General features: G+C 40.2%; 1 protein-coding gene across 1 annotated transcript in view; it reads right to left on the bottom strand.

The window, feature by feature from the left end:
• Positions 1-766: 766 nt before the first annotated feature.
• SIAH2 (siah E3 ubiquitin protein ligase 2) overlaps positions 767-26,163 on the bottom strand; it is a 26,033-nt gene continuing 636 nt past the window's right edge. Inside the window, exon 2 of the mRNA XM_074191068.1 lies at positions 767-1,404. Coding sequence (XP_074047169.1) covers positions 847-1,404 — 558 coding nt within the window. The 3' untranslated portion in view covers positions 767-846. The remainder of the gene's footprint in view (positions 1,405-26,163) is intronic.

Here is a 26,163-nt window from a genome sequence, read left to right as displayed (position 1 = left end):
TTACAAGACCAAATCAATCTCTCCAAGGGAAGAAAGCCATGTGGAAATTGTCTAGAGGAGGGGATGATCCACAGCTAGTTCTGGGCCAATGAAGATGAGTGCTAGGCCTTTCTGCTCCCTAGGGCAGATACCTCACTAGCTTTGGTGGGTTCAAAGCTTCCCTGCGCATGTTTTCTTTTTTTAAATATAGGAAGTAAAACAACTCAGGCAAGGGTCAACTTGAAGTTGGTTGAAAAAACTCAGATCCCTTTCCATGATTAAAACTTGAAATGATTTTCCCTCCTTCCCTAAAGGACAATTGGAGAACACACTGGAGGGAATCTCCTGAGAACAAGTTTAGATTGTTGTTAAAACTGATAAACACTCTGGAGAAGCAAGAGACTCAGTTCTCCCAGGGGGCAAGGAAGATGGAAAGTCAGAGAAAGAGAAAGGGGAGTCAGGGAGAAGAGAGAGAGAAGAGGTGGGGAAAGAAAGGAGGGAAGAGGAAAAGAAAGTAGGAGGACTAAATAAATCCAAGTTTTCTTCATTCTTTCTGGTGAGAATTTCTCCTCAAGCTCTAGAGGCTTCCTGTCAACAGTGATCAAGTTAGATCTCTGCATCCTAGTTTCATTGAGTTAAGTGTTTGGGTTTAATGCTAACTCTTATGAGGGTGTAAACAGGGGACAACAGAACAACAAGGAGGACAAGAGACAGGCAGTTAAAAGACAATGTTATAAAACATCAGTTAATCTTAGATTCTGACACATGAAAACATATTTGACTACAATTTTAAAAACAACATTTTATTAAAGTGTAAAAGTATGATGACCTGATAACTCTACAGCTTGCTAATGCTACAAAAACATGTCATGGACAACATGTGGAAATCGTCACATTGATTCCAAGATTTCCATTATCAGCAAAGAGATGTGCTATGGCTGTATCAAAAACAAGGCAGTCGCTGTTCAATATGGCGGCAGCCACCCCATCGTGGATGGAACGGGGTGTGGCTTCCCAGGTCAGTCTCCGGCGGTTGCCATTCAGTTCCAATCTGTAAGCAAAGTTTTCTGCTTGCTTCCGAGTCCCAATAAGCAACACAATAGCAAAGAATTGCTGGTGGCCCTCATATTTCTCTTGTTTCTCCAGCACCAGCATGAAGTGATGGCCAAAGCAGGACTGCATCATGACCCAATCTACAGCCCCCGGCAAGTTAATGTCTGTAGCAAGGAAGACAATGTCTTCTCCTTGAAGGGTGGTGATGCTCTTGTGAGCATGCATGAGGTGGGACATGACAGCTTCCAGTGAGCCCTGCCATTTACAAGAGGCACCAGGACAAGGACAGGAGTATGGACGGTATTCGCAAATGTCTTCATGTTCCGGCTTTTCCGTATGGTGGAGAGTCAAGGAACATCCCGTGGTGGCGTACTAGAAAGAGAAAGACACATATGCATAAGTCATTCAGCATTCTCCAGATTTCTACTTCGGTATTTCTTAGTGGAAATTGAGAATATTATGCAACATGGAGGACTAAGGCTGGGTGGTCATGAGCAAGCCAGTAAACCTCTTAGTGTCCTCAGGCAATTTGAAAAGCTTACTACAAACAGGGATTGTCTCATTCTTTTTTACTGTGGTATAGTGGAAAGAACCCTGGATTTGATATCAACTGAGTTCAAATTCTTACTAAGTGACCTTGGATAAATCACTTCATTTTTAATTTTAGATCCTCATCTTTAAAATGAGTTTCAAAGGTGTATTTCAGCTCTAAATCTATGATCCCAAAGACTTAAATAACAGACAATTGTCATTTACATTAGCAGTGGGAATTTCCATACAAACTGTCAAAGGACTCAGGTTCAAATCCCAACTTTGCTATTCATCTTGTGACCTTTAAGGGGAAGGGGGGCTTTGAAAATTCATAAATTAACTTTATTAAATATTTTTTCCCAATCATCAAAACTTCATTTTTTTTAAATATTCCCCTCCCTACATCTCCATCCTATCCATGGAGACAAGGAGAGAAAGAAACACAGAATCTGTGTATCACAGGGGAGCCCAGTCAAACAAAACCTCTATCCCACCTAAAAATGCTTTTCTTCTTCTGTATGTTGGTTCTATCATTTCTCTGTCATGAATGGTTCCTTATCAGTCACCCATAAACCAACAGGGTTGTTCATTTAGCTGATCAGAATTTGAAAACTTTTCAAAATCATTTTTACAGCCTAGAAATTATGATGATAAATTGTTTTTGGGTTCTCCTCACTTCTGTCTTCAATAAATCACCTCACTATCAGTTTTCCTATCTATAAAAAGGATGAAGTTGGACTTTAAGATTAAGGAGTTTCTCCTTTTGATTCTAACTCTCCCAACAACACATACCAAAGCTCCCTCCAAAACAGAAAATTGCAACCCAGAAATCCCAATTTTGTTCATTTGCTTTTAAGTAAACAATTTTGAAGTTTTCAGATACATGATCTAGAATTCTTAGGAAATATCTGGCTGAAAGCATATTATTGTCACCTTTTTCATGTGTCAAAGAACCAGAGATTTAAAATTAGGAGAGGAAAAAAAAATCTCATTTCTTATTTGATCATTTGCATTTTGTGGTACTCACCTCTACATTTCCAAGAATATCAAATATATGGCAGAACTGAATAGGAAGGCAGAAGGGAAGAAAGAAAAAGAGAAGGACAGAGTGAAGGAGAATGAGACAGAAGCAGAGAAGGCAGGAAGAGAGATGGAAGAGGAAGGGGAAGAGAGTCAGAGAAAGAGGGAGGGGAAAAAAGGAAAAAGGAAAAAAGAGGAAGGAGGTGAGAGAAAGAGATCATCCATTAGCCCAAGCCATGAACATATGATACCAGTAGTTCCTGCTCTTGAAAATCTTAAATTAATGGTGAATATTTCAAAAATGATTTAGATAGCAGTATCAAATGTAGATGACATGGGCAGCTAGGTGGCACAGTGGATAGAGCACCAGCCCTGGAGTAAGGAGACCTGAATTAAAATCCGGCCTCAGACACTTAATAATTACCTAGCTGTGTGGCCTTGGGCAAGCCACTTAACCCCAATGCCTTGCAAAAAAAGAACTTGAAGACCTGTAGGAATATACTATAAAATAATCTTGACTTCAAGAGAACAAAGGAAAATACCCTTCCCTCTCATTGATAAGGAGGTGGTGGACTACAGGTGTAGAATTTGGAATATGCTGTCTGATATGATTTTGTTTTGTCTAACTGTTCTCTTTTGTTCTTTGTGGTGATACTGACAATTGACGAAAATGTTTTCTAAAGCATCATGTTTTTGAAATCATGCCATGTTATAAGTTGTCCATACTTGATCTAAACCCATAAGAATCCTTATTGTTTGCAAATATAAAGCCAAAATATATACTTAAAAATTTCAATTCAACACTTATTCAGATATTCAGAGTACTGATGTAAGCAAAGGAGAGACAAAGAACAGAAGAGTACCTAATCTTTTTTCAATCATGTCTGACTCTTTGTGATTCCATTTGGGGTTTTCTTGGCCAAGATTCTGTAGTGGCTTGCCATATCCTTCTCTACCTCATCTGATAGTTGAGGAAACTGAAGTAAACAGGGTTAAATGACTTGTCTAGGGCCACACAGTAAGTGTCTAAGGTCATATTTGAACTCAGGTCTTCTTGACTGTAGGACTGGCACTCTATCCACTGTTCTACCTGGCTGCCCATCTCTCTCTCTCTCTCTCTCACACACACACACACACACACACACACACCAGCAAACATTTATTAAGCACCTACTTATGTGAGGCAGAGAGGCACTATTTTAAAGAACAGGAATAAGAAGACAAGAGGGAATAGGTCCCACCCTCAGAGGTAATATCCTAAGAGGAAAAAAACATACAAGCTAATTACTTAGCTATCAGGGAGAGGGTGGGGAATACAAAGACGTTCATAAGAAGATGGCGCTTAAACTGAGTTACTAAGAAAACTTTGGATTTTCCGAGGCAAAGATGTAGAGGGAATGTATCCAGGCCATGGGGGATTGCTAGGACAAAGGCAGTGAGAGAGGAGCTGGAGTTTGGCTGAGCTAGTATAAGGCTCAGAACTACTTAAATCCAATTCAGGCACAAGTTAAGATATCAGTTCATGGTGTCATTGGTTCTCTTTCAAAAAAATCAGATGAACAGCACACTAGGATGACTGGCCCTGTAGTCAGGAGGACCTGAGTTCAAATCCAGGCTCAAGACACTTAAAAATTACCTCGCTGTGGGATCATGGGCAAGTCACTTAACCCCACTGCCTTGCCCCCCCCAAAAAAAACCACAACACACTAGGATCTCAGTCAGTCACTGCAACCAGCATTAATGAAGTATTTATTATGGCAAAATCAATCCCTGACCTTAAGGAGCTTCCATAAGGTGAGACATGTCTCACTTTGAAAGAATCAAGTCCTCAGATAGAGAGTGGGATGGTTGACACAATACATATTGTTCTCTCCCAATTCATATTTTTCCTTATTATAAAATTGATTACAAGCTTCAGAAGAACTTTCCCAAACCATTCCCTCCCCCTAGAAAATATTCTGGGACTTTTACATTCATTTTTCAGGCAGGTTCTTTAAAAAGTTGGTTAAGAGAAACAAAGATCAAGGTGGATCTGTCCTGCAACATTACATTAAGATATTCATACTTCAGCATAATATATTATGAAGATGGAGTAATTGGGTGGTAAAATAGATAAAATACAAGTAAAATGATAGATTTTAAAAAAGACAAATTAAATGAGGTAAAATAGGCTAAGTTATTTCACATAAAAGAGGCAAGAAAAAGCTTTTGCAATGAAATAGAAGGGGGCAAGGTGAGGGGGAGTAGTAAATGAGCCTTCACTCTTATCAATCAGAGGTGGCTGAGAGAGGAAATAACATACACCCTCAATTGGGTATAGAAATCTATCTTACCCTAGAGCAGGGCAGTCCAAAATGCAGCCCACAGGGTGATTTTGTGCGACTTCAACTGTGTGTGTGGGCTGAGCTACCACAGAACTCTCACTAAAATGGCAAATCAAAATATATTGTTTATTCTTTCTATAAAAACTTTAAAAGTAAAGTTGGACAGCCCTGTCCAAGAGGAAAATAGGAGAGGAAAGGGGGGGGGTGTAGGTAGAGAGAAGAGAGGGAAGATCTCAGGGACAGAGTGAAAGGAGAGAGAGAGAATAGAATAAATGGGGGGTGGGGAGGAACAGGATGGAGGGAAATACAGTTAGCAATAGCAACTAAGAAAAATATAAGCAATTTCCCTGATGGACTTAGAATAAAAAATTCTATCCATCCCAAAGGCAGAGCTGATAGTATCTGAATACAGACTGAAGCATATTTTTTTTTCTCTCACTTTATTTTTCTTGAGGTTTCTCTTTCTTTGTAGGGGGAGGGGTTATGTTTACTTTTACAACATGAGTATTATAATGTGAAAAAATAAAATAAACATAAAAAAGATATTCAAACTTCAACCTCAGAAAGTTGCACACACACACACACACACACACACACACACACACACACGCAGAGAGAGAGAGAGAGAGAGAGAGAGAGAGAGAGAGAGAGGTTTTTCCTCTCTACAACCTTCAAATAGTTAAAAAAAAAAAACACCACCACCTGGTCAAAAAAGGACAAATGATTCAGAACACTGCCTGGCAGGTTCTTTGGTTGACATAATCACTCCAGTTTCAGTGGAAAGATTTTTCTAAACAGGCTGTTTATTCCTAACCAACCAGGAAGAATCACAGGAGGGAGTTGTCCTTTGGCTGATGAACTAGAAAGAGGATTGGTTGTTGTTTTTTTCCTCCTCAAACCTACAAACTACTCTGATTTGTTTTTAAAAAACATGTCATTTATTAACTCCAGAGTCTCCTCTTGACAAGCCTGTATGAGTAGCTATATACAGATTGTGGTTCCCATTTAAAAAAAAAAATCAATGGAAGCAGCCTACTACGACTTCCCCAACCACAACCTGTGAAACAATATAGAAAAAAAAAACCTGTTACCCAAATAGAAAAAATCATTTCATCACTTGGACCAAACAACTCCTCCCAGGTTATATTTAATGAATTGAAGTACCATAGTCATAGTTTTGGGGGTTGGCCTTTCACTTTTTTAAATGAATATTTTCCTGTTAGCTTGTTTAATACATTTTGGGGAACTTCCTTGAAAGAGAAATTTGATACAAATTCCTTTATCCTTTTAAGCCAAAACAATGGGTAAGAGTTTATCCTCAACAACAGCCTACAGTTTGATGGGTAACTATTTATTGTTTGGGCCCAGATTAGTTCAGAGTGAACTAGTAATAGTTTCAATTTTGGCCAGAAACCTTCCCTCAGATATTCTTTATGGTTGTTGACTATGCAAGAGGATTTACTTAACTTCTTTTCTTTCTTCCTAACCTTAATCACTGAGAAACCCTGAAGGTCTAACTACCAAACTGTTTCTTTTAGGAAGTGCTCCTTCTAAGACTCTTCACCTCTCTCTCATCTAACTTTAATAATGACTGCATGGGACTTGGTTCAAATTGTGACCTGGGAAAGACCTAGCTTTAAAAGGTCAAGGTTTCTCACTGCATCTGGAGCCATCTCCAATCACCTTGATCCATCTCTGGACCCTGAACCCAGATAGCACCAGAGGGAAAAGTAACTCTTGACTTTGCACAGCACCCCCTTACTTAATTAAATCCTCTTCTTCACTTGCATTTCAGGGTCTCACCTCCCTGATGTCATCGTCTTCTTACAACACTTTAAGAAGCAAGGTAGTTGAAAAGACATTGTTAATTTGAAGCAAAATCAGGCTGCTGAGGGGTGTAGAAAGAAGCCACACCACCTTAGAAAGAGCTGTCTTAAGAAAAGACACCAGAGACCACAGTCATCTCCAAAATAGCCCAAGTGCTGTCAGAGATACTGGGCAGCAGGATAAAGTGGAAAGAACATTGGTTCAGGGATCAAATTTCACCTGCAGGACTTTAGGCAAGTCACTTCATTTCCAAGGATGGACCTCTGGGTCCTCATTTGTAAAATGAGGGGGGTTGGAAGAGATGGCCTCTGAAAGAAAGGCAAATTTTACCTCAACATAAGGGAAAAGCTTCCTAACATGTTTTCATGTGCAATAATAACTTCTATAAGGCATCTAATTAAGTAGCACATCACAAAGACTGCTTGGGCCTGGAGTCAGAAAAGACCTATGTTCAAATCCTACCTTGTCATTTCCTGGTTATGTGATCTTGGGCAAGTCACTTAGCTTCTGTTTGCTAAACTGTAAAACAGAGGGCAGGGAATGACAGCACCTATCTCACTGGGTTGCTAAGAAGATCAAATGAGGAAAATTATAAATCTCAGCTGTGTCTGGCATACAGCAAGTGATTAATAAATACTTATTTGCTTCTTTCTTTTATCACTGGAGGTAAAAAGGCCCTCTAGGCACAATGGATGAAGAGCCAGCCTTGAAGTTAGGAAAACTTGTGTTCAAGTCCCCTCTGTGGCTCCTGTTGTCAGTATGACCCTGGCCTCAGAATCCTAGGAAATTTTCCAAGTTTTACTCAGCAGAGAAAATGTCAACCTAAATTGGTAGGGGGCTCCCTAGATCAATAAACCATGGGGCTCCAACCTGGCTTCAACTGACCTGTTCCTGAAAGTGGGGGTGACAGGAACTACGAGATAACCGTTCGTTAAGGATGTTTATGATTTGAGTAGAGCTTGAGTGAGATGGTCTCTAGTGCCTTCCAGATCCAAGTCTGAACCAGCTCTGGTTTCAAGACACATAGGCTCAGATCCCAGCTCTGCCACTACCTACCTATTTAACTTTAGTTAAGTCACAAGCTTCTCTGAGACTTAGCCTCCTCCTCAGTAAAATGGGGGAGGAGGGGAAGGTTTAGACATATTTCAGAAGTCCATTCAAAAAAGTCAAGGAGTATTTTTTTATACTCAACAAAAAGTCTTAGTTTTTCTCCTGGAGTTAACAGTTAACAAGGATTCTGAATTTGTCCTATTGACCAGGTGAGGGGATTTATTTAGATCTGGAGGTTAGGACAACCTGGCTTCCATGTGACCCTGACAGCAGCACAATGAAGGACCAGAGAGATCAGGCACGGTGGAAGATGAGAGCTGTTTGGGGAGCTCCATGATTGGCTGTTTGCAGGGAAAGCCCTTCCAGAGCCCTCTTGGCCCAACAGGCTCTTTTCCAGACTTTCTGGTATTACTTAGAGTAACTTTTAATTGGTTGGCAAGGAGAATTCTATGAAGCATCTGTATGGTTGGCAGCAACATTTTGTAAAATACTCTCCCATCCAGTATGTCATGCCACCCTACCAAGCTGCCCCTCAACCAATAGTGAACATAGTAAACAATATTTATTAATCAGTTACTATCTGCCAGGCTCTGGCTAAGACTTTTACAATGATCTCATTTGATCTTCACAACAACCCTGAGATTATCCCTCTCACCCATTTTACAGCTGGGCAAAGTGAGGCAAACAGAAGTGACATACTCAGGAGGCAGAGCTGAGATTACTGATCTAGTCTTAGGTGTGCCGAAGCTGAGGCTGAGAAAGCTGGGAAGTGACTGGTGCCAAGTTACATAATTATCAAGTGGCTGCTCCATGAATAGACAAAGCAGGTGCCCAGGATGAAAAAGTCAGGAGAAAAAGGAATGCCAGCAGATGTGTCAAAATGCCAACTTTTATACTCCTCTTTAGAAGTCCTGAATATCACAATGGCCAAGTGAGTTTTGAGCAAACACATTCTTCCTTGAAAAGAGATCATGCCCCTAGTGCCACAGACATTTCAAGGCCTTTACCCAATGAGGAACTGACCTAGTTTCCTTCACTACTGTACACTGAAATCTAAGTTTTGAAGTGACTGCAAGACTCAGTCGTATGTGGATAGAAAGTAAATACTGTAAACTGTAAACATCTCTGTGGAAAACACACCTGTTACCTCCTTACTAAACAGAAGCACTTCTCATTGTTCATTAAATGGAGAGGGGAATATTTTAAGAGAACCCTTTCTGTAGGATGCCACAGGGGGAAAAATACTGACTTTGGAGTCAAATCCCAGCTGACCTTGGACAAGTCACTTAACCTCCATGGGCCTAAGTTTCATCATCTGTATAAAAACAAGTTACCCCTACTATGTTTCAAGCACTTTGCTAAATACCTCTTACAATTATTATCTTGTTTTATCCTCAAAAACAACATGGGGGGGTAGGTGCTGTTCTTATTCTCCATTTTTCAATTGAGGAAACTGAGGCAGATAGAGGTGATGTGACTTGTCCTGGATCATACAATTAATAAGTGTTTGGAGGTCAGCAGCTAGGTGGCAGTGGACAAAGCACTGGTCTTGGAGTCAGGCAGACTTGGATTCAAATGTGACCTCAGACCCGGCCTAGCTGTGTGACCTTGGGTAAGTCACTTAACCCCATGCAAAAACAGGAAGGAAGGAAGAAAAGCAATTGAAATCACTTTTGAATTCAGGACTTCCTGAGTTCAGTCCCAGGTTCTTATCCACTATAACCCCCTTGGCTGCCTATAATGAGAAAAACCTCCAAGGACCTTTACATCTCTATTTTCAACAGAAAAGAGATAGTCTTGGGTGATGTGATGGACTGTCAACTTATGTCCCCCCTCACTTTCTCTGCCTGCAATAAAGAAATCATCTTAATATTTATTTATGAGAAGAAAAGAGATACAATCTGCTTATTTGTAAGAAAATGAGGTTTAGTAACTCACTGTTTATAAAGGAGCTGTGTGAAATCCTCAAATGAAAAGGACTTCTGAAATACAAAGTAAAATCATAATTTCTGCATTGGTATTTGTTAACTTTTGTTAATTTTCTTTTAAAAATGGACTCATCTAGTTTAATGCCTCCCTCAATGAGATAAAATATATCAAAGAATTCAATAGTTGGCTCAGTCTGGATCTCTCCCTCACTCCTGTGTAAAGGCCTATAAAGAAGCCCAAACTCACTGGCACAGTGTATAAGACACCCCACCCCTACAACTGCTCCATCTTAACAACATGATCATCCAGATACAAACGCCCCAGACCCACGAGCAGGATGTCCTGTTCACTGACTTGGCCAGACCTTTACTATCTGTCATAGGAAACAAGGATGCTAAATTTCAATCCTAGTTGCTATCTAAATGCAGGCAATTTCAGAATAGATTTCTGATTATGGGATTGAACTTTTCAGGGGCATTTAGGTATTATCTTTAGAGAACTAGTGAAGAAACTTTTCTATAAGAAAAGTAATGAATAAAGGATCTTATAATCTTGGAATAAAATTGTTCCTATCATTTAATTTTTGGTCCAGACTCATCATTTCATTGACATAAGGGATTCCTGGTGAGAAAATTCCCTCTCCTGATGCATATCTGCCACTACCATGCCAATTATAGCTTTAGAAAGCTGCTAGTTGGCAGAGTGGAAAAGCTGCCTGCCAGGGTCACTGAGCCAGAATTAGCAAAGGCTCAACCTCAACCCATGTCTTTTTTTTTTTTAACCCATGTCTTCTTAGGATATAGCTCTCAATCTACTGTACCAAGTTGCCACTGGTCATTTATTTACCAGGGGAAAACCAACCAAACAAACAAGCAATTAAATTTGCATATGGCTCCAGTTCTTCTAAAACGAAACAAACCTGTTATCTTCTGGGACAGATGAGGGATCTGCAGTGTTGCAAGCAGACCTGGGTATGGAATATTGGTGTCCCAGGCGCTGCTCTCACTTCTGTTCAATGACTCCAAGGCTCCTAATCACCTTCTCTGAGTCTGGAAATTTATTTGAAGCTCACAATTGTCTACAAATATAACTGTAATTACTCTCTCACACTGAGTCTCCAGACTCCACAAAGCCAGAACTCTCTTATGGGATAAGTGTAACAAAGAGTATTTCATTTATCTTGTACACTTCCTCTAAGGAATACAAAATATTTTCATTCATCTTGATGATGGAAGCCCCAACTGGTGACTTCTCCATCTCATGGCTTTCCCGGACTGAGGGAGAACCTATCTGAGATAACAGTCAACAAGGAAGCAACAATTTTACAGAAAATGTTGCTGAAGAAAACTGAATGTTCTTCCAAGAGGAGGAAAACAAAACAAATTGCTACACAATTACCACTCTACTCCCTTTCCTCTGAACTATGATTTCCTTGCTTCTAGTCTCCTCACCTTGCCCAAATCATCTTCTCAAGTCATAGTGGTAACTTGTTTGCTCAAGGTTCATCTGTGACTCCCTCTATCCGTGACTTTAATATAAAACACAAATTCTTTCACCTTGGCATTAACAGCTCCTCAGTCTAACTGTAGACGACTTTACCTTATTCACCTTTACACATTCTCCATTCTATCACACTTCCATACTAGCTGGTCTCCCAAAACTTTTGCATTCCTTCTCCCAGTTCTGTATCTTTATAGATCACAGCTAAAATTTACTCCCTCCAACTTCACCTCTTAGAATTTCTCAGATTTTTCTCCAGACTCAGCTCGTGTCACCTCCTATAGGAGTCTCTTGATTGCATACCTTCATTTGTCATTGCTTACTTTTTCTTTATATTTCCTTAATATGTTGATAAATTATATATCCCTAATAGCATGGAAGTTCCTTGAAGAAAGGGGCTTGTTTTCATTGTTTTTCTTTGTATCCTGGGCATTTAGTAAGGCAAGGGGAATCCACAATTATGGACTGGCCTATAATGGGCCAAGCATTAGATATGCTAAGTGGTATTAAAAGTATTATCTATTTTTAACCTTTAAATTACACTGAATTTCTCAGAATACTTCTGGAAAGACAAAATTCCTTTTAAGATCTTTGTTAGACTGGAATTATGAATGTTGGAAAAGGCCAACTGGCCAGAGAGAAAGCTGAGAAACAGCACAATACAGATGGTTCTCTTAGGGAAGCAAAGTTGCTTGGCCAGTAAGATTGGGGCGCAATAATATTGTCATGGCAATTCTATAACAGCCTGCTGAGAAGAAGAAAGTGCCTGGCTTAAAAAAAAAAAAAGGCCTGACTGGCCGTGATGCTGTGGTTTATCACCAAAGCTCGCATCAGAAGTTGCCTCTCAATTGGGCTTGCTTTCCATCTGTCCCCACTGAGCAGCCAGGTCCACGTCATCTGGGAGAACCAGTTTTGTAAGATCCCTTCTGAGTAATGTTTAAGACAATAAAGCCACCTGGAAAAAGCCAGCATGAATAATGGCTCTTAGAGGCAGGGTCAAAACATTTTTAATTTTTCCATTTCTCATGTAATATAAAAGTCAGGGGAAAAAATGAGAAATGGAGCTCATTGGTGAGAAAATTAGGAATCTTCTTTTCAATTTACTGCCTATGTTGCCTGGAACATGGAGACTTGTCCAGGGTCAAACACTATTCCACAAAAGCAGAGTCTTCTGGGTTTCAAGGACAACTCTCTACCCATTATGCTACATTGCCTCTCAAAAGATAAAAGCTAACATTTACATGATTTTATTAGTATCTCCATTTTACAGGTGAAGAAACTGAGGAGATCAAGTGACTTCTCAAGGGTCATTTAGTATACAGTCCATGTGTAAGGTGGGACACAAAGTCTAGAGATCACAGAAAAAAGTCCATGCATCAAATAATGTCAAGTTATATTATTTCAGATATTAGCATTTCTCCTATCCTGTATAAGTACACTTTCATTATGTCAGGCTACCAACAAATCAAACATTGTCTCTAGCTCCAAAAATTTCATTTTTTTTTTCATTTTTCTTCCTCCCTTCCACCACTTTTGATTCAGGATGGTGACACAAGAAGTCATAACTACAGCCTTCCCAAGCCCCCAAAACAAAACAATGCATACACATGCAACATGATACCCTTGATTTTAAAAGTCTACTGAAGAACTGAAAAGAAGTAAAATAAAGGATGTCAACAAAGACATACATGTACATTGAAAAAGGAATGGAGGAGGTGAGATAAAAGGAGAAAAGGTTGCATAACCAATGGACATTCCATAAATTCCACTTGTATTCCTGGGATGTCAGCAGAACTGGAAAAAGATCCCCAACATACTTGACGTATCCAATGTACAAGAAAACACAGACAAGTCTTAAGAGTTTGAACAGGTGTAGATGAGTTCTTCCTTGGAGGGAATATCTATACCCATGAGATTGAAGGTCTATATGTGGCAAGTATATTTTAAGCTGTCAGTCAAAATCTATAGCTAAAAGGAAATTGTCTCTGTGGGTTAGTTAGGGTTCTGTTATTTTTTTCCCCACCCTGTTCTGTCAGATAAGAATTTACCAAATTCTTTGATTAAATTAGGCAGTCTAGTCAGCAAAAACAGAACAAAGCTCTCAAAATACACTAGGATTCACTGTGGGCAAGCTCTTGGGAAGGTCATTTGGAGCCTGGGTAAAACTCTCAAGCGTCTAAGCTCTAGGTCCAAGTGTTCAGTGAAAATGGCAAAAGGGCAGACAAGGCCTAAATGCTACCATGGTCCAGTGGCACAGGGCGAGAAAGGAGTAAGACTTCCTATTAAACCGAGGCAGTGAGAGGTTAGAAAGGCAATGCATATGGATAGTGAAATTTCCAAAACAGCAATGTGGGTAAGCTAGCAACAAGATTAGGAGGTGAGAGAGGGCCAGAGGAGATAGATCTGGGCAAGAGAAGGAAGGCAGTTAAGATTCAAAGCAATCAAGCTAAAGACAGTGTCTATTTTTCTTTTTTCTTTTTAAAAGATTAATAAAATATGAGACAAGGAAAAAAAAAAGAAGGGAAAGTTCAAACAAGAGGCTCTTTTTCTTCAAGTCGATTGGGTCCTGCCAGAGTCAAGTCCTCTTACTTGCTAGCTCACAGCCTCTTCTCCCTGTCCCCCCAATCCTCATTTTTAGAGCCGGGGACTGAGTTAAGATGAAAACCAGTAACTTCCTCCTTCTCTCAATCTGAAAATAGAAAGCCCATCTATCTAATCACTCCATGAAAACACCCAGGACTTAAGAGTCTCAAATATAAGGCAGAGCAACAAGCATTTATTAGGCACTTACCCTTGTGTGAGGACCATGCTAAGCATAACAGAGGTAAGCCTATATATGGTGAATAAAAATGGAATTCTCTCTTATCCTTGGCTCAGAGTCAGTCCCTGAGACAAAGGTACAGTCCTTGATCCCACAAATGAATGATTCCTAGCTCAGAGATCACTTGATAAAGTCTTCAATAACAGGGGGAGGGCAGGTCTGATAGCAGCCACTTTTGAAGGGACTTGGGGCTGGGTGATGTTTGGGGTTGGGAGAGGAAGGCAGTGAGGGTAGTAAGAACAAAACAGATGGAATTTTGCCAGTGGATTTCCAGTCACTCCCATGCATGGTTTTCAAAGAAGTACATTCTGCTCTCCTCAAAGAGATACAAGTAGATAGGAGAAACTTTCTTAGGTTTATTCTCACATTAGTCTTAAAAGACGGAACCACATTATCAAGACTGGTGTTGGGGTGGTAAAGTGAGAAAAAACACTAAATCAATCTGACCAAACCTAAGCACCCACACATTTTATAGTGCAATGAGCTCTTACTGTACATATGGACACATATTTATATTATATTTAGTAATGATAATAATAATAAAGATTTATACAGCAACTACTATATGCTAACACTGTGATCACCTCATTTTATCCTCACAACAACCTTGAGAAGTAGGTACTTTTATTATTCCCATTTTACAGATGAGGAGAATGAGCCAACAGAAATGAAGTGACTTTCCCAGTCACACAACTACTGTACATTTATCTGTAGGGTATTTGTATAGTAGTTTTGAAAGAGCTTCTTCTACCTCTCATTTCCAGCTTCATTATACAATATTCTCCTTCATTCACCTGCACATATGATGTTGATGATGATTTGTCATTCATTCTCGATGTTGATGATGATTTGTCATTCATTCTCGAAGAAGACCATGACATCAGGGAGATGATGCCATGATATGCACGCAAACTGGATTTGACTGAGGGGGTGCGGTGCTAAACTGTCATGAGCCTCACTTTCTCCTCCAGAGCCATCTGGGTCCAGTGGCCAGATATGAATCAGGACAACTGGAGGTGACCCTGGATGTGAGGTAATCAGGGTTAATCAACTTGCCCAAGGTCACACAGCTAATAAGAATCTAAGGTCACATTGGAATTCAGGTCCTCCTGATCTCAGGGCTGGTGCTTTACCTACTTCCCCATCTATTGTTCAGTCCCTTCAACTTCCATCCCCTTGCACTTGGGGCTATCCCTCCCACACCCCGTATGACTCCCTCCACACCTTCATCTCTAGGCAATCTTTGGCTTTCAGACTCAGTTCACCTTCTGCAGGAGACCTTCCCTATCCCACCTCTCAAAGATAGCATCTAGGTGACAGTGGATGGAGTGCCAGATGTAGTCAGAAAGACTCATCTTCAAGAGCTCAAATCTGGCCTGAGACATTTAACGGGCTGTATGACTCTGGGCAAACCACTTAACCCTGTTTGACTCAGGTTCTTCAACTGTAAAATGAGCTGGAGAAGGAAATGGCAAACCACTCCAGTATCTTTACTAAGAAAACTCCAAATGGGGTTACAAAGATTTGGACACAATGAAAGATGACTGAACTGAATATATGTACAAGTTGTCTGTTCTATCATATAAACTCCTTGAATGAAGAGAGTGCTGACATTGAAGAAAAAAACAAACAAAAAAAATCTCAACAATTCTGAAAACTAAGAACTCTGATTAGCCCAACGATCAATTCCAATTCCAAAGAATTCCACATCCATCTTTTGGATGGGTGTGGGGGAGGGTTAGAGGGGAACATGGGAGGGAGGAAAAAAGTTTGATTTTTTTTTAAAGAACATTTAATTTTAAAACCCATGAGGAAAAGAAAGAATGGAAGCTCATTGAGAGCAGGAATAAATTTACTTTTACTCTTGGAATTTTTAGTGCTTGGAACCTAGTAGATGCTTAATAAAAGCTTGTTGGATTGGCTTGGATTCTTATTTCTAACACTGGTAGAGAACTACAGATTTAGAACTGAAAGTTATCTGAGAGACCGTGAATTAACCCTCTCATTGTGCAGATAATGAAACTGAGGCCAAGAGAAAAAGTGACTTACCGAAGGTTGCCCAAGTAGAGAGTGGATGACCTGGGATGTGATCCAGATCCTCAGACTCCTAATCCAGTGTTCTTTGGATAGTACCAAATTAAAATCCAGGTGAGAACTACACTAATTTCTACTGGTCCTGGATACACTACTGTCTTGCAGTTTCTGGGAGATTTTAATGAGGGTTGCACCAAGATTTTTTTTTTTCCTGCTGAGACTAGTTATCCCTCTAACTCTAAAATAACAAAATGGTTCTGGATCACAAAGAACTGTGGCCAACTAGTTACAAATACCACTTTATTCAAGGCTTCCCCTTGAACCTCTCTGCTCTGCTTGCTGGGGAACAGCACACAATGCCAAACTTGTGGAGTTCAAGGGAGATGACCCTCTCTCTCTCTATTGACAGAAAGGAAAGGGAAAAGAAATGGCTTGAGAGGAAGGGAGGAGAGAAAGGGGGAGAACAGAGGAGGGTGAGAAAGGAGAGAAGAGTTAAGGGAGAAGAAAAGAGTTTCCATTTGGGTAACTTTCCATCTCTTGCTTTTTTAAATCTTTATATTCTGAATTTTGGCTCCTACATAACCCATCTTGAATTTCTAACATTGTTCTCTCTGAACTAATACCATTGTTTTGTTTAACTTCAATTAACTAGAATTCTCCTACCCAGAAATACCAATAAACAGAATCCACCTGTTTCACTTTAAAAAAAAGAGGCAGAAAAATAGAGCTATTTATTTCAGATTTTCTAGTCTAACTTGAACCTGAGACTCAGAGTAACTTGCCCAAGGACACACAACACAACAAGGAATAAAGAGAGTTGGGAATTGAACTCCAGTTCTCTGTACATCTCTGAGGATGTTCAAAGCATCTTCTAGAAGCTAAATCCACTGTACCATCTTTTGATCCTTCAAATCAAGTAGCAGTCATATTAGAGATATTGTCAAAAATCTGTATATTCTAATCTTCCCTCCTTTCTGTACCTATAATTACATCAAGAGTGGGATCAGAGCTCTAGGTTTGTCATTATAACAAAGAATTGTGGATGTTAGATACTGCTACCTGAGAGATTTTGATAATTTAACCCTCCCCCATCCCATGGGAAATCTTGCTGTCACTGAGAATGGAAAAGCATCTGCTCAGCTTGTAATCAATTATCCATTAATATTTTAAGTTTCTCAGAATATTTCAAAACAGTCACTGCCACAGAGCTTAACTGACTTTTCCAGCATCATATACCATCATCAATCTCTTCACACATTACACCACACTCTTGATTTTTTTATCCACAAAATAGAAATTGTTCTACAACACGTATCTCAGATGAAAATTTGGCTGTGACATGCAGTTAGTGTGTTTGCTAGTCTGGCTTTTCTTTTGTGTGAGAAAGAAAAATGCCTCAACAAGTAAAAGTCAAGAGCTTGGAATTAATTTGTATCTTCTATACATGGGAAAACCTATTTGTACATCCCTTGTACATAGCACTCCCTCAGATACTTAACCAGTTGGGATGGTCTCTCTCCTCACCTTTCCATGCCTGGCTTCCTTTCTTGTCTCAAGGTCCACCTTCTGCAGGAGGCCAGTCCTCCCAGTTGCTAGACTGTAGTAGCCAAAGCTTTCTCCTCAAAGATTATCTTTGTATCTCTTATGCCTTTTTAATGAGCTTTGAGAGGGGTAGGGAAGGTGGGAAGCAGTGTAGTTCCCATAGTCCCCACAGATGTTTAGACTAGGAAAAGAATACAGCCCTCCTGGTACTTAAACTCATAAAAAATGTTATCTCCCTTAGGCAAGATAACACTGTAGAAGGATGGTTCTCTTTTTTATCAAATAATAGAAAGGTCTTCAGGGAAGTTTAAGGTTTTTGTCTACATGTACACACACACACACACTCCATTTCTCTGCGGCTGTAAAAATTTACTGACCTCTCTCAGTTTGGTGGGATCATCTGGAATAGATGGTGTCCAACAATAATACATCAAGGGTATATCCCAGAGAATAAAATTTCATGTTTAATCTATATTTTTTATTGTCTGTTTTAACTCTATTTAGCTTAAAGTTCTGATAATTTTAGGGTTCACAAAGATCAGAAATGACTACAACACCTTAATTCCCCAAGCATTCTGGTCCACTGATATTTCTAGAAATCTTGGTGATCTCTCCTCCTCAAAGAAAAGAATCTTCTTTGAAAGAAGTGACCTAGGGTAAATCCCTCCATAACTCTAGGATTCAACTGTAAATGTCCTTCATTTTTTTTTAATTTAAGGCAGCAGGTAAGTGACTTGCCCAAGGTTGCACAGCTAGGCAATTATTAAGCATCTGAGGTCGGATTTGAACTCTGGTCCTCCTGACTCCAGGGCCAGTGCTCTATCTACTACTGCGCCACCTAGTTGCCCCTTGTCCTTCATTTTCAAAGAAGATCACGACTTCAGGGAGGTGATGCCATGACAAGCAAGTGAACTGGATTTGAATGAGGGGGAGCTGTGCTAAGTCACTAGCCTCACTTACTCCTCCAGAGTCATCTGGATCCAGTGGCCAGATATGGAGATGGCCCTGGATGTGGGACAACTAGGGTTACGTGACTTGCCCAAGGTCACACAGCTAGTAAAGGGGGTAGTATCTGAGGCTGAATTCAAACTCCTGTCCTCCTGAATCCAAGACCAGTGCTCTATCCACTACACCACCTAGCTACCCTATTCAAATGTAAAACACAGAGTTTGAATGATAACATTTCCAAGGTCCCTTCCTGCTTGAAAATAATTTAGGGATTAATCTATTCAATTTAATCCAACATGTATAGTGCGGAAGATACAATGATAAAAAAAAATCGCCCTTGCCTTCCAGAAGCTTTCATTCAACTGGGGAAAAAAGGGAATCATGGGAGAGAGTAGTGGAGAATAAAAAGAGACCTTTAGAAATTACCCTAGAGAGTGCTATTTTAAAATAGGTACTTTCTGTTTGGGTCACAATTCTACTGACATCAGACATTGCAATTCAATCAGGTTGCAACCTAAAGGGTATGCCTTCTCTTTCATTATATATCAAAGAATACAATACATGAGGAAAAAAAAAGTTTGTGGACCACTTGATTAAATATTCATTTTTAAACTGACTTCAGTTTTAAAGAGCTGGTTGTAATAATTATTCATTAATTGTTCAGTAGGTATTTTTATGCCATTATACCTCCATTAGGTATTTTAGAATTGAGCACATTAATGTAATTATAGTAATATAAAACTGTAAATCATATTTTGCTCTACTCAGTTCAACTCAGTAAGCACCCATTGGGTACTTATAAGCCAGGCACTTAGGTTACACATACACACACACACACACACACAAAAGTAGTCCCTGTCCTCAAGAACCTTACATTTTACTAAATGTCTAAACTAATAGGGTTGTGGCTCTAAATGAAAGTAGTCTCCCTTTCTTTAACTATAAATTTACATTTTCCCAGGAAATAACTTTGGCTACTGGAATGATCAGTTATAGCTGCAACTGGGTTCCCTCCAGCTATGCCTGCCTTAGGGTCAAATTCTTTTTATGGATCATGTATGAAGTTTTTTGTTCCTGAAGGATGGTCTGATGGATAGACTATTCAGATCCACATAATAATGAATCATTATCTAATGAGATTGTACTTTACCTTATAAACAATGCATTTACCCCTTTGAAGGGGTGCATCCCTCCCTGTCCAACTAGGAAAAACCTATTATCTAAAAACCAGTGAAGAAGAGATTCAGAGTCTAGGATGCTCAACAAGGCCTGTCGGGATCTCTCACCTCCTTTAGGTAGAGGCTTCTTAACCTAGTGCCTGTTTCGTAAAAATATCTTGAGAACTATTTCAACAGAATGTATTTCCTTTATGATCCTGTGTATTTTATTTTATGTATTCAAAAAGCTTGTTCTGATAGCAAAATAGCAAAGAACCCTTAAGGCTAAGATATTCAATTCCTTGCTCAGAGTATGGTCTCCCTCCTGATAGCTCAGTGGCTGACTACTCAGTCCCTGGCCACAGACTCTGTGTCATAGATATCTGTATATTTGTGTTATGTCATAAATTCAACAACAAGGACTGTGTTGTTTTTCACCAGTAAAATGCAATCTCCTTGAGGGCATGAGCTTTTCTTTCATTTTAAAATCTGCATAATATCCCTGCACCTAAACATCATGTCCAAGTATCATGTCAGCACATATAATGAAATAAATGAAATATTTGAATTCCAGGAAAACGAAGGACATATTCCTAAAATAGAAAAGAAAAAAGCCAACAGTAAAATGACCCAACAGAATAACCTGTAATTATAATACAATATGTGTTTGCATTTCACAGAGGTTTGACTTTATAACATGCTTTTATGTCCCACAACTTATTTGATGGGTTAAATGTCAATTCAATTGCCATCAATACTTAAACTACTCTCTGTTCTATTACCAACTTAGCTCTTTAACATTTATTTCACATTATTCTCCCTCTGGCACACTAAGTATCAGCCAACCTGATCCATTAGCCATTCCATGAATTTATTTGATTTCTATCACTCTGACCTCCTAAGCCTGGAATTTGCTCTTTACTTCAGTCAGTTAGAATTAATTCCTATCTTCCTTGGGGCTTAGCTAGAGTACCTCTACTTGAATAAGTCATTCCCAGTTTCGTGTGTGTGTGTGTGTGTGTGTGTGTGTGTGTGTGTGTGTATGGATTTCCCTTATGGGTGATCTATACACATTCCTTGCAGAAGAATGGAAAATAAGAACCATTTTCCTTTAAGTATCTGAGAGACAACCACATCCCCACTACTTTTGAGAGGGGCTTAATAAATGCTTGTTAAATTGAATTGAGTCCTACCTCCAGCAGTCAGCCAGAGTTCAGTAATTTCTACCCACTACTCCTATTTCTCTCCTGAGCCAGATCTCCTTTTCATCAGGCTAACAAAACTCAACACATCTTCCCCATTCTTCTCTATCTCAAAACCACAGGATTTCCATTTATTTCTTCTCCAGAAGTCCACAGTTAATCAATTAATCTTAGTCACCTCTAATTTTGTCCAACATCGTTGCACTCAACACTAGCCACTGGGTCATTTTCACTGATTTTGTTTCATGCCTAGAACCTGCTCCTTTTTCATCCTCACCTCCTGGCTTTCTTCCCTTCTCATCTCGAATCTCCTTCTGCCTGAGTCTCCTCTCTGATTATCTCCACAAACAACCTTGTGTATATATCTTCTTGTTTGTATATTGTTTCCCCCCATGAGAATGTGTGGGAAACAAGGACTGTGTCTGCTGATCTTTTGCATCACCAGTGCCAGGACAGTAAAGTCCTTAATAACAAAGCTTCTTCACTTTCATCCTTATGGCAGCTGCCCTTACCTCAGGTTCTCTTTACTTCTTGTCCAGATATAAGCAATCAATTTGATAATGGTGTCTTAAACACTAGTCCAGGAGTTCTTAAACATTGTATATTTGGAAGAGGAAATGAATAAACATTACTCAGGATCAGGTACTTTGCTAAGGACATTTACAAATATTATCTTATTGAATTCTCACAACAATCCAAGAAATTATGGGAGGTAGATGTTACTATTATCCTCATTTCCAAATGAGGAAACTGAGGCAAACAGCATCACAAAGCTGGGTCAAATTTGAACTCAAGTCTTTCTGTCACCCAGCATTCTATTCTCCAAGGTGCTACCAGCTGCCTATGAGCTTAAATAGACTGATGAATTCTATGAAAACTTTCTTGAATAATGTTCTAAAATTTAAAAAAAAAACCTAAAAAATGTTTTCATGGATCCCAGTAAAAACCCTAGCTCTAGTCTCTCCCCACCTCCAGTTGAACCTAGGCATGATGCCCAGATGAATCATTATGATGGACAACTCATGTGATATAGACCTGCTCAAAAACTTTTAATAACTTGAGACCCAGTATCAGTCCTGGGTGGAAGAGATCCCTCTTTGCCCCCTTTCCCCCTATCCACAGTGGAAAATACTATGTGGGGTTTTAGTATGGCTGGATCTTTTCTGGCATACCAAACACAAAAGCACTACCTTATAGGATAATATGATGCCTGGAAGAAATATTAAGAATCCATCTAGAACACTCCTTTCATTTTAAAACTGAGGCCCAAAGAGATAAAAGTGTTTGCTATTAGAATGTAAATTCCTTAGGAGTAGAAGTTTCCTTCTGTGTTTTTGTATTCTTCATACCTAGCACACTTTAAGGACTTAATTAAATGTCTGTGGATTGAATTCTCAAGGCCACACAGGAAGTAAATGGAATGACCTGATGTTAAACCCAGATTTTCTATTTTTATTCCAAATCCAATATTCTTTTCACACACCATTCACTTCTGGAAACTGAGGTCAAGAGAGAGGAATTTCGAGGTCAGATCATGGAGTTTATGATCAAGTTGGGACCAGAGCTCAGTCCTAAAGCATGCTTTTTCCTTTATAAGTTACAACATTTCTATCTAGAATATACACCCCTTCTCCCCCCCACACCACTTTCTCTACCTCAGCTGATCAAATAGAAATACTCAGAAATAAATGCAAGGTCCCTTAGCTAGCTTCACTGAGGGCTTGGGAAGATCAGGAAGCAAGCTTCAGTTTGGATCTTGGGTTAACCAAAACTGAGGGAAAATGATACCAATTCCATAAATCATTTCCAGAAGAAGGTATGACACCAAGCCAGATTCTACTAAAACTTGATACCTGACCACTGAGGGGGGAAGCATCTCTTTTTTTAAAGTGTTTTATTTTGGCTTGCAAAATGATACACCTGCTCATTGCTTCCCTTCCTGCAACTTATTCCAAGAGGCTGCCAAATCCCTAAAAGTGAAAGTTGATTTTCCCCGTCCCTACCCTTCTCATTCTTCAAAGGCAGCTTCACCTTGAAGACTCCTTCCTTTTAGCTGAACAGGAACTACCTACCTTAAGCTGGCCTGAAAGTGAAACTCAGGATGGGCATTATATGTCCCTGTCCATTTCACACTGACCTTTTCCTTCCTCTTTGGTGCAAATCACAAATTTTTGGAAACCAAAGGAGATTTTTTTTGGGGGGGGGGTGGAGCAAAGTAGTGATCTCAACACTTATGGGCATTTCTCATAATAAGAGAATTATTTTTCTTAAATTTAGGTAACTGAAGTTCATTCCAGTCTGATTCATTTTTTCCATTTGCCATTTCAATGAAAAGATGAAGTTCACCTCTCACACTCTTCCATCCAGTGTGGTGTTTCACTATATTTCTAACAGGGCCAAAGTTTTCCATCATATAGTCAACTCCACTTTCTATAATGCCTCATCATTCTCAGGGTTTCATTAAGAGGCTCTAAGGAAACTCCAAAAAATGCTTCCCCCCCAAAAAAATGTATCTTATAAGAGACATGCCCTGAATGAATTGCTAGAATTAAAAAGTGAAGGGTTAATGGCTAAGCTGAAGTTCTCTGAAGATGTAAAAAAGTGATATAACAATTACAAAGTTAAAAAGGTAGCCTCTTGAAGTCTTATGTGGGATTGTGTGATGGGTCAAAAAGCAATTTATTTTGGTGAATTTGGTTTCACAATTCGAGTGATACTGAATTTGCTTCAAATCCTTATATAATAGTTTATTTTAAGCTTGCCCTGTGACAGCATAACAGCAAATTAAGTCATTTCATTTTTACCTGACTACAATTCCCTAACTGTAATTTCCCAATGGATTTTCAATTTAAAAGAGGCACTTGTCCTACAAAATAAAAAATACCAAGGGACAAATGACTCCCTAAATGGTCTGTGATGATGCCTGGTTTCTTCACTCCCAACATTCAAAAGTATGAGACTGTTTAAACAAGTTTCTCAGTTTGGGTTCCTTGACAGTAACCTTTCATAGTTGAGTTTCCTAATCTGCAAAACAGGGATAACAGCACCTGTGATTAATTCCTACTTCATTTGACTGTTGGGGGCTCAAAGGAGATACCTTATAGAAAGTGCTTTGCTAATCTGAAAGGTCTAGGTATCACATTTTCTGTTAATTATAATAATGGAAGTTAAAGACCACTAAGGGGTTATATTAGAGTTAATTCTACATCAGTTATATTTTGCTCACAAAGCGTTATAAATCTAATTTCTCCTTTTCCCTGATTGTCTCTTCTTAAAGTTGGAGGAGGGGAGAAATGTGTTAGTAAATGCACCTGATGCTGGGGGAGTTAAAACCGCCCTTAGAAACCATGCACCTATTACTAAGGGGGACTCTCCTGAGAGTCATTGAGCAAGGGAACAGGATATGTTTTCAGGCCTATGATTTGAACTCCAGGTTGAGGGAAAATTAACCAACTCTTGTTAAGCCATAGGATCTGGAACTGACTTTCCTCCATCCTCAGTTTCTTTAGACATCTTCTCAATCAAATTTTTTTTGTATGGGGGGGTCTCCAGACCCCTAGCCAGTATGTATCACCAAGTGAATTCCCCAAAAGAACCCAGAAAAGAAGTGGAGTGAGAGAGCAGAGCGAGGGGAAGAGGAAGTTTGTAAAGTATTTAGTGATGCAAAGAAAAATGAGGTAGGTAAAGGAAACATTGGGGCAATCCCCAAGCCCTGGTTTGGAAGTTAGGGGGAGTGGTACACAAATCTATAGTACAAAACTTTAGTTATGACAAAAAAAAAACCACTACCCATTCTTTTTAAAAGCACTAGAGAGGGGTGGCTAGGTGGTGCAGTGGATAGAGCACCGGCCCTGGAGTCAGGGGTGCCTGAGTTCAAATCCGGCCTCAGACGCTTCATAATGACCTAGCTGTGCGGCCTTGGGCGAGCCACTGAACCCCAGTGATTTGCAAAACAAAACAAAAAAACCCCAACAAAAACAAAAAAAAAAGCACTAGAGAGCATAGGAATAACTGGAGTGCTCCTTAAAACAATAATTAGTATCTATCAACAAGCATTGTATGTAAGCTAGAAGCATTCCTAATAAAAGTGAAACACTGATGTCCCATTCTCATCACCACTACTATTCAATAATGTATTAGAAATGTTATTCTTAGCCATCAGAGAAAAAAAGAAAGAAACTGAAGGAATTAGAACAGACAGTGGAGAGCCAAAACTGTCAATCTGTGCAGATGACAGGATGGTAAACTTAGAGAGCCCTAGGAAATCAACTTCAAAAGCACTTGAGGAGGATGGAGGGAGATTATGTAACTTATAAATATGCATCCGCACGGGGATGGATGCTGAAAAACTTTCATAACATGTAACTGGAAAAATAAAATGAAAATGAAAGTATCAGCCGCTTGAGCCAAGTTGCTGGATCGAAGCTGAATTCACAAAAATCATCGGCGTTTCTGTACAATACTAAGACAGAGCAGCAAGGCGCAGAAAGGGAAGCTGCATTCAAGACACAGGCAGGCAACAGGAGATGCTCGGAGGCTCAGGACCGTGTAAGAGGAGGGCGGAGGGGCCGGGGGCAGAGGTGTGCAACAGGCAGGGGCTGCAGGTCATCAGGCTTTTGTGGCCTGAAATCTGAAAAGGCAACAAAGGGCCAAGTGGCAGAATATAGAATAAATGCACAAACACCATCGGCACTTCCATGCGCTCCTATTGCTATTCGGGCTGCGCGAGGAAGGAAGAGCAGGTCCACTGAGAGGACGGACGGACAGACGGACGGACCACGGAGTCGAGGCGGACCCAAACTCTGCAGAATGGGGGGCTTGAGGGGAAGGAGGGGCCTGAGGGCCCCGTCCGCCGTGGGCAGGGGCTTTGGAGGGCATCGGCTGAAATGCTTTCCTAACATGAAATTTGAAAATAAAATAAAATATCAATTGGAGAACACGACTTGAAACAAGTTTCAGGACCGGAATATACAGTGCACGCGCCGGCCCCGGGGGGCTCCCGTCCGGGGGCTCCAGTCCGGGGGGCTCCGGCCCCGCGGGGGGCACCACCTGGGGGGCTCCCGTCCGGGGGGCTCCGGCCCCGGGGGGCTCCGGCCCCGGGGGGCTCCCGTCCGGGGGGCTCGGGCCCCACCCGGGGGACTCGGGCACCACCCGGGGGGCTCCCGTCCGGGGGGCTCGGGCACCACCCGGGGGGGGCTCCCGTCCGGGGGGCTCCGGCCCCGGGGGGCACCACCCGGGGGGCGCCA

This window comes from Macrotis lagotis, chromosome 6 (genome assembly GCF_037893015.1).
Source record: "Macrotis lagotis isolate mMagLag1 chromosome 6, bilby.v1.9.chrom.fasta, whole genome shotgun sequence".
NCBI lineage: Eukaryota > Metazoa > Chordata > Mammalia > Peramelemorphia > Peramelidae > Macrotis > Macrotis lagotis.
Note: the sequence above shows the minus strand (reverse complement) of the source record. Positions and strands in the feature narration are given on the sequence as shown.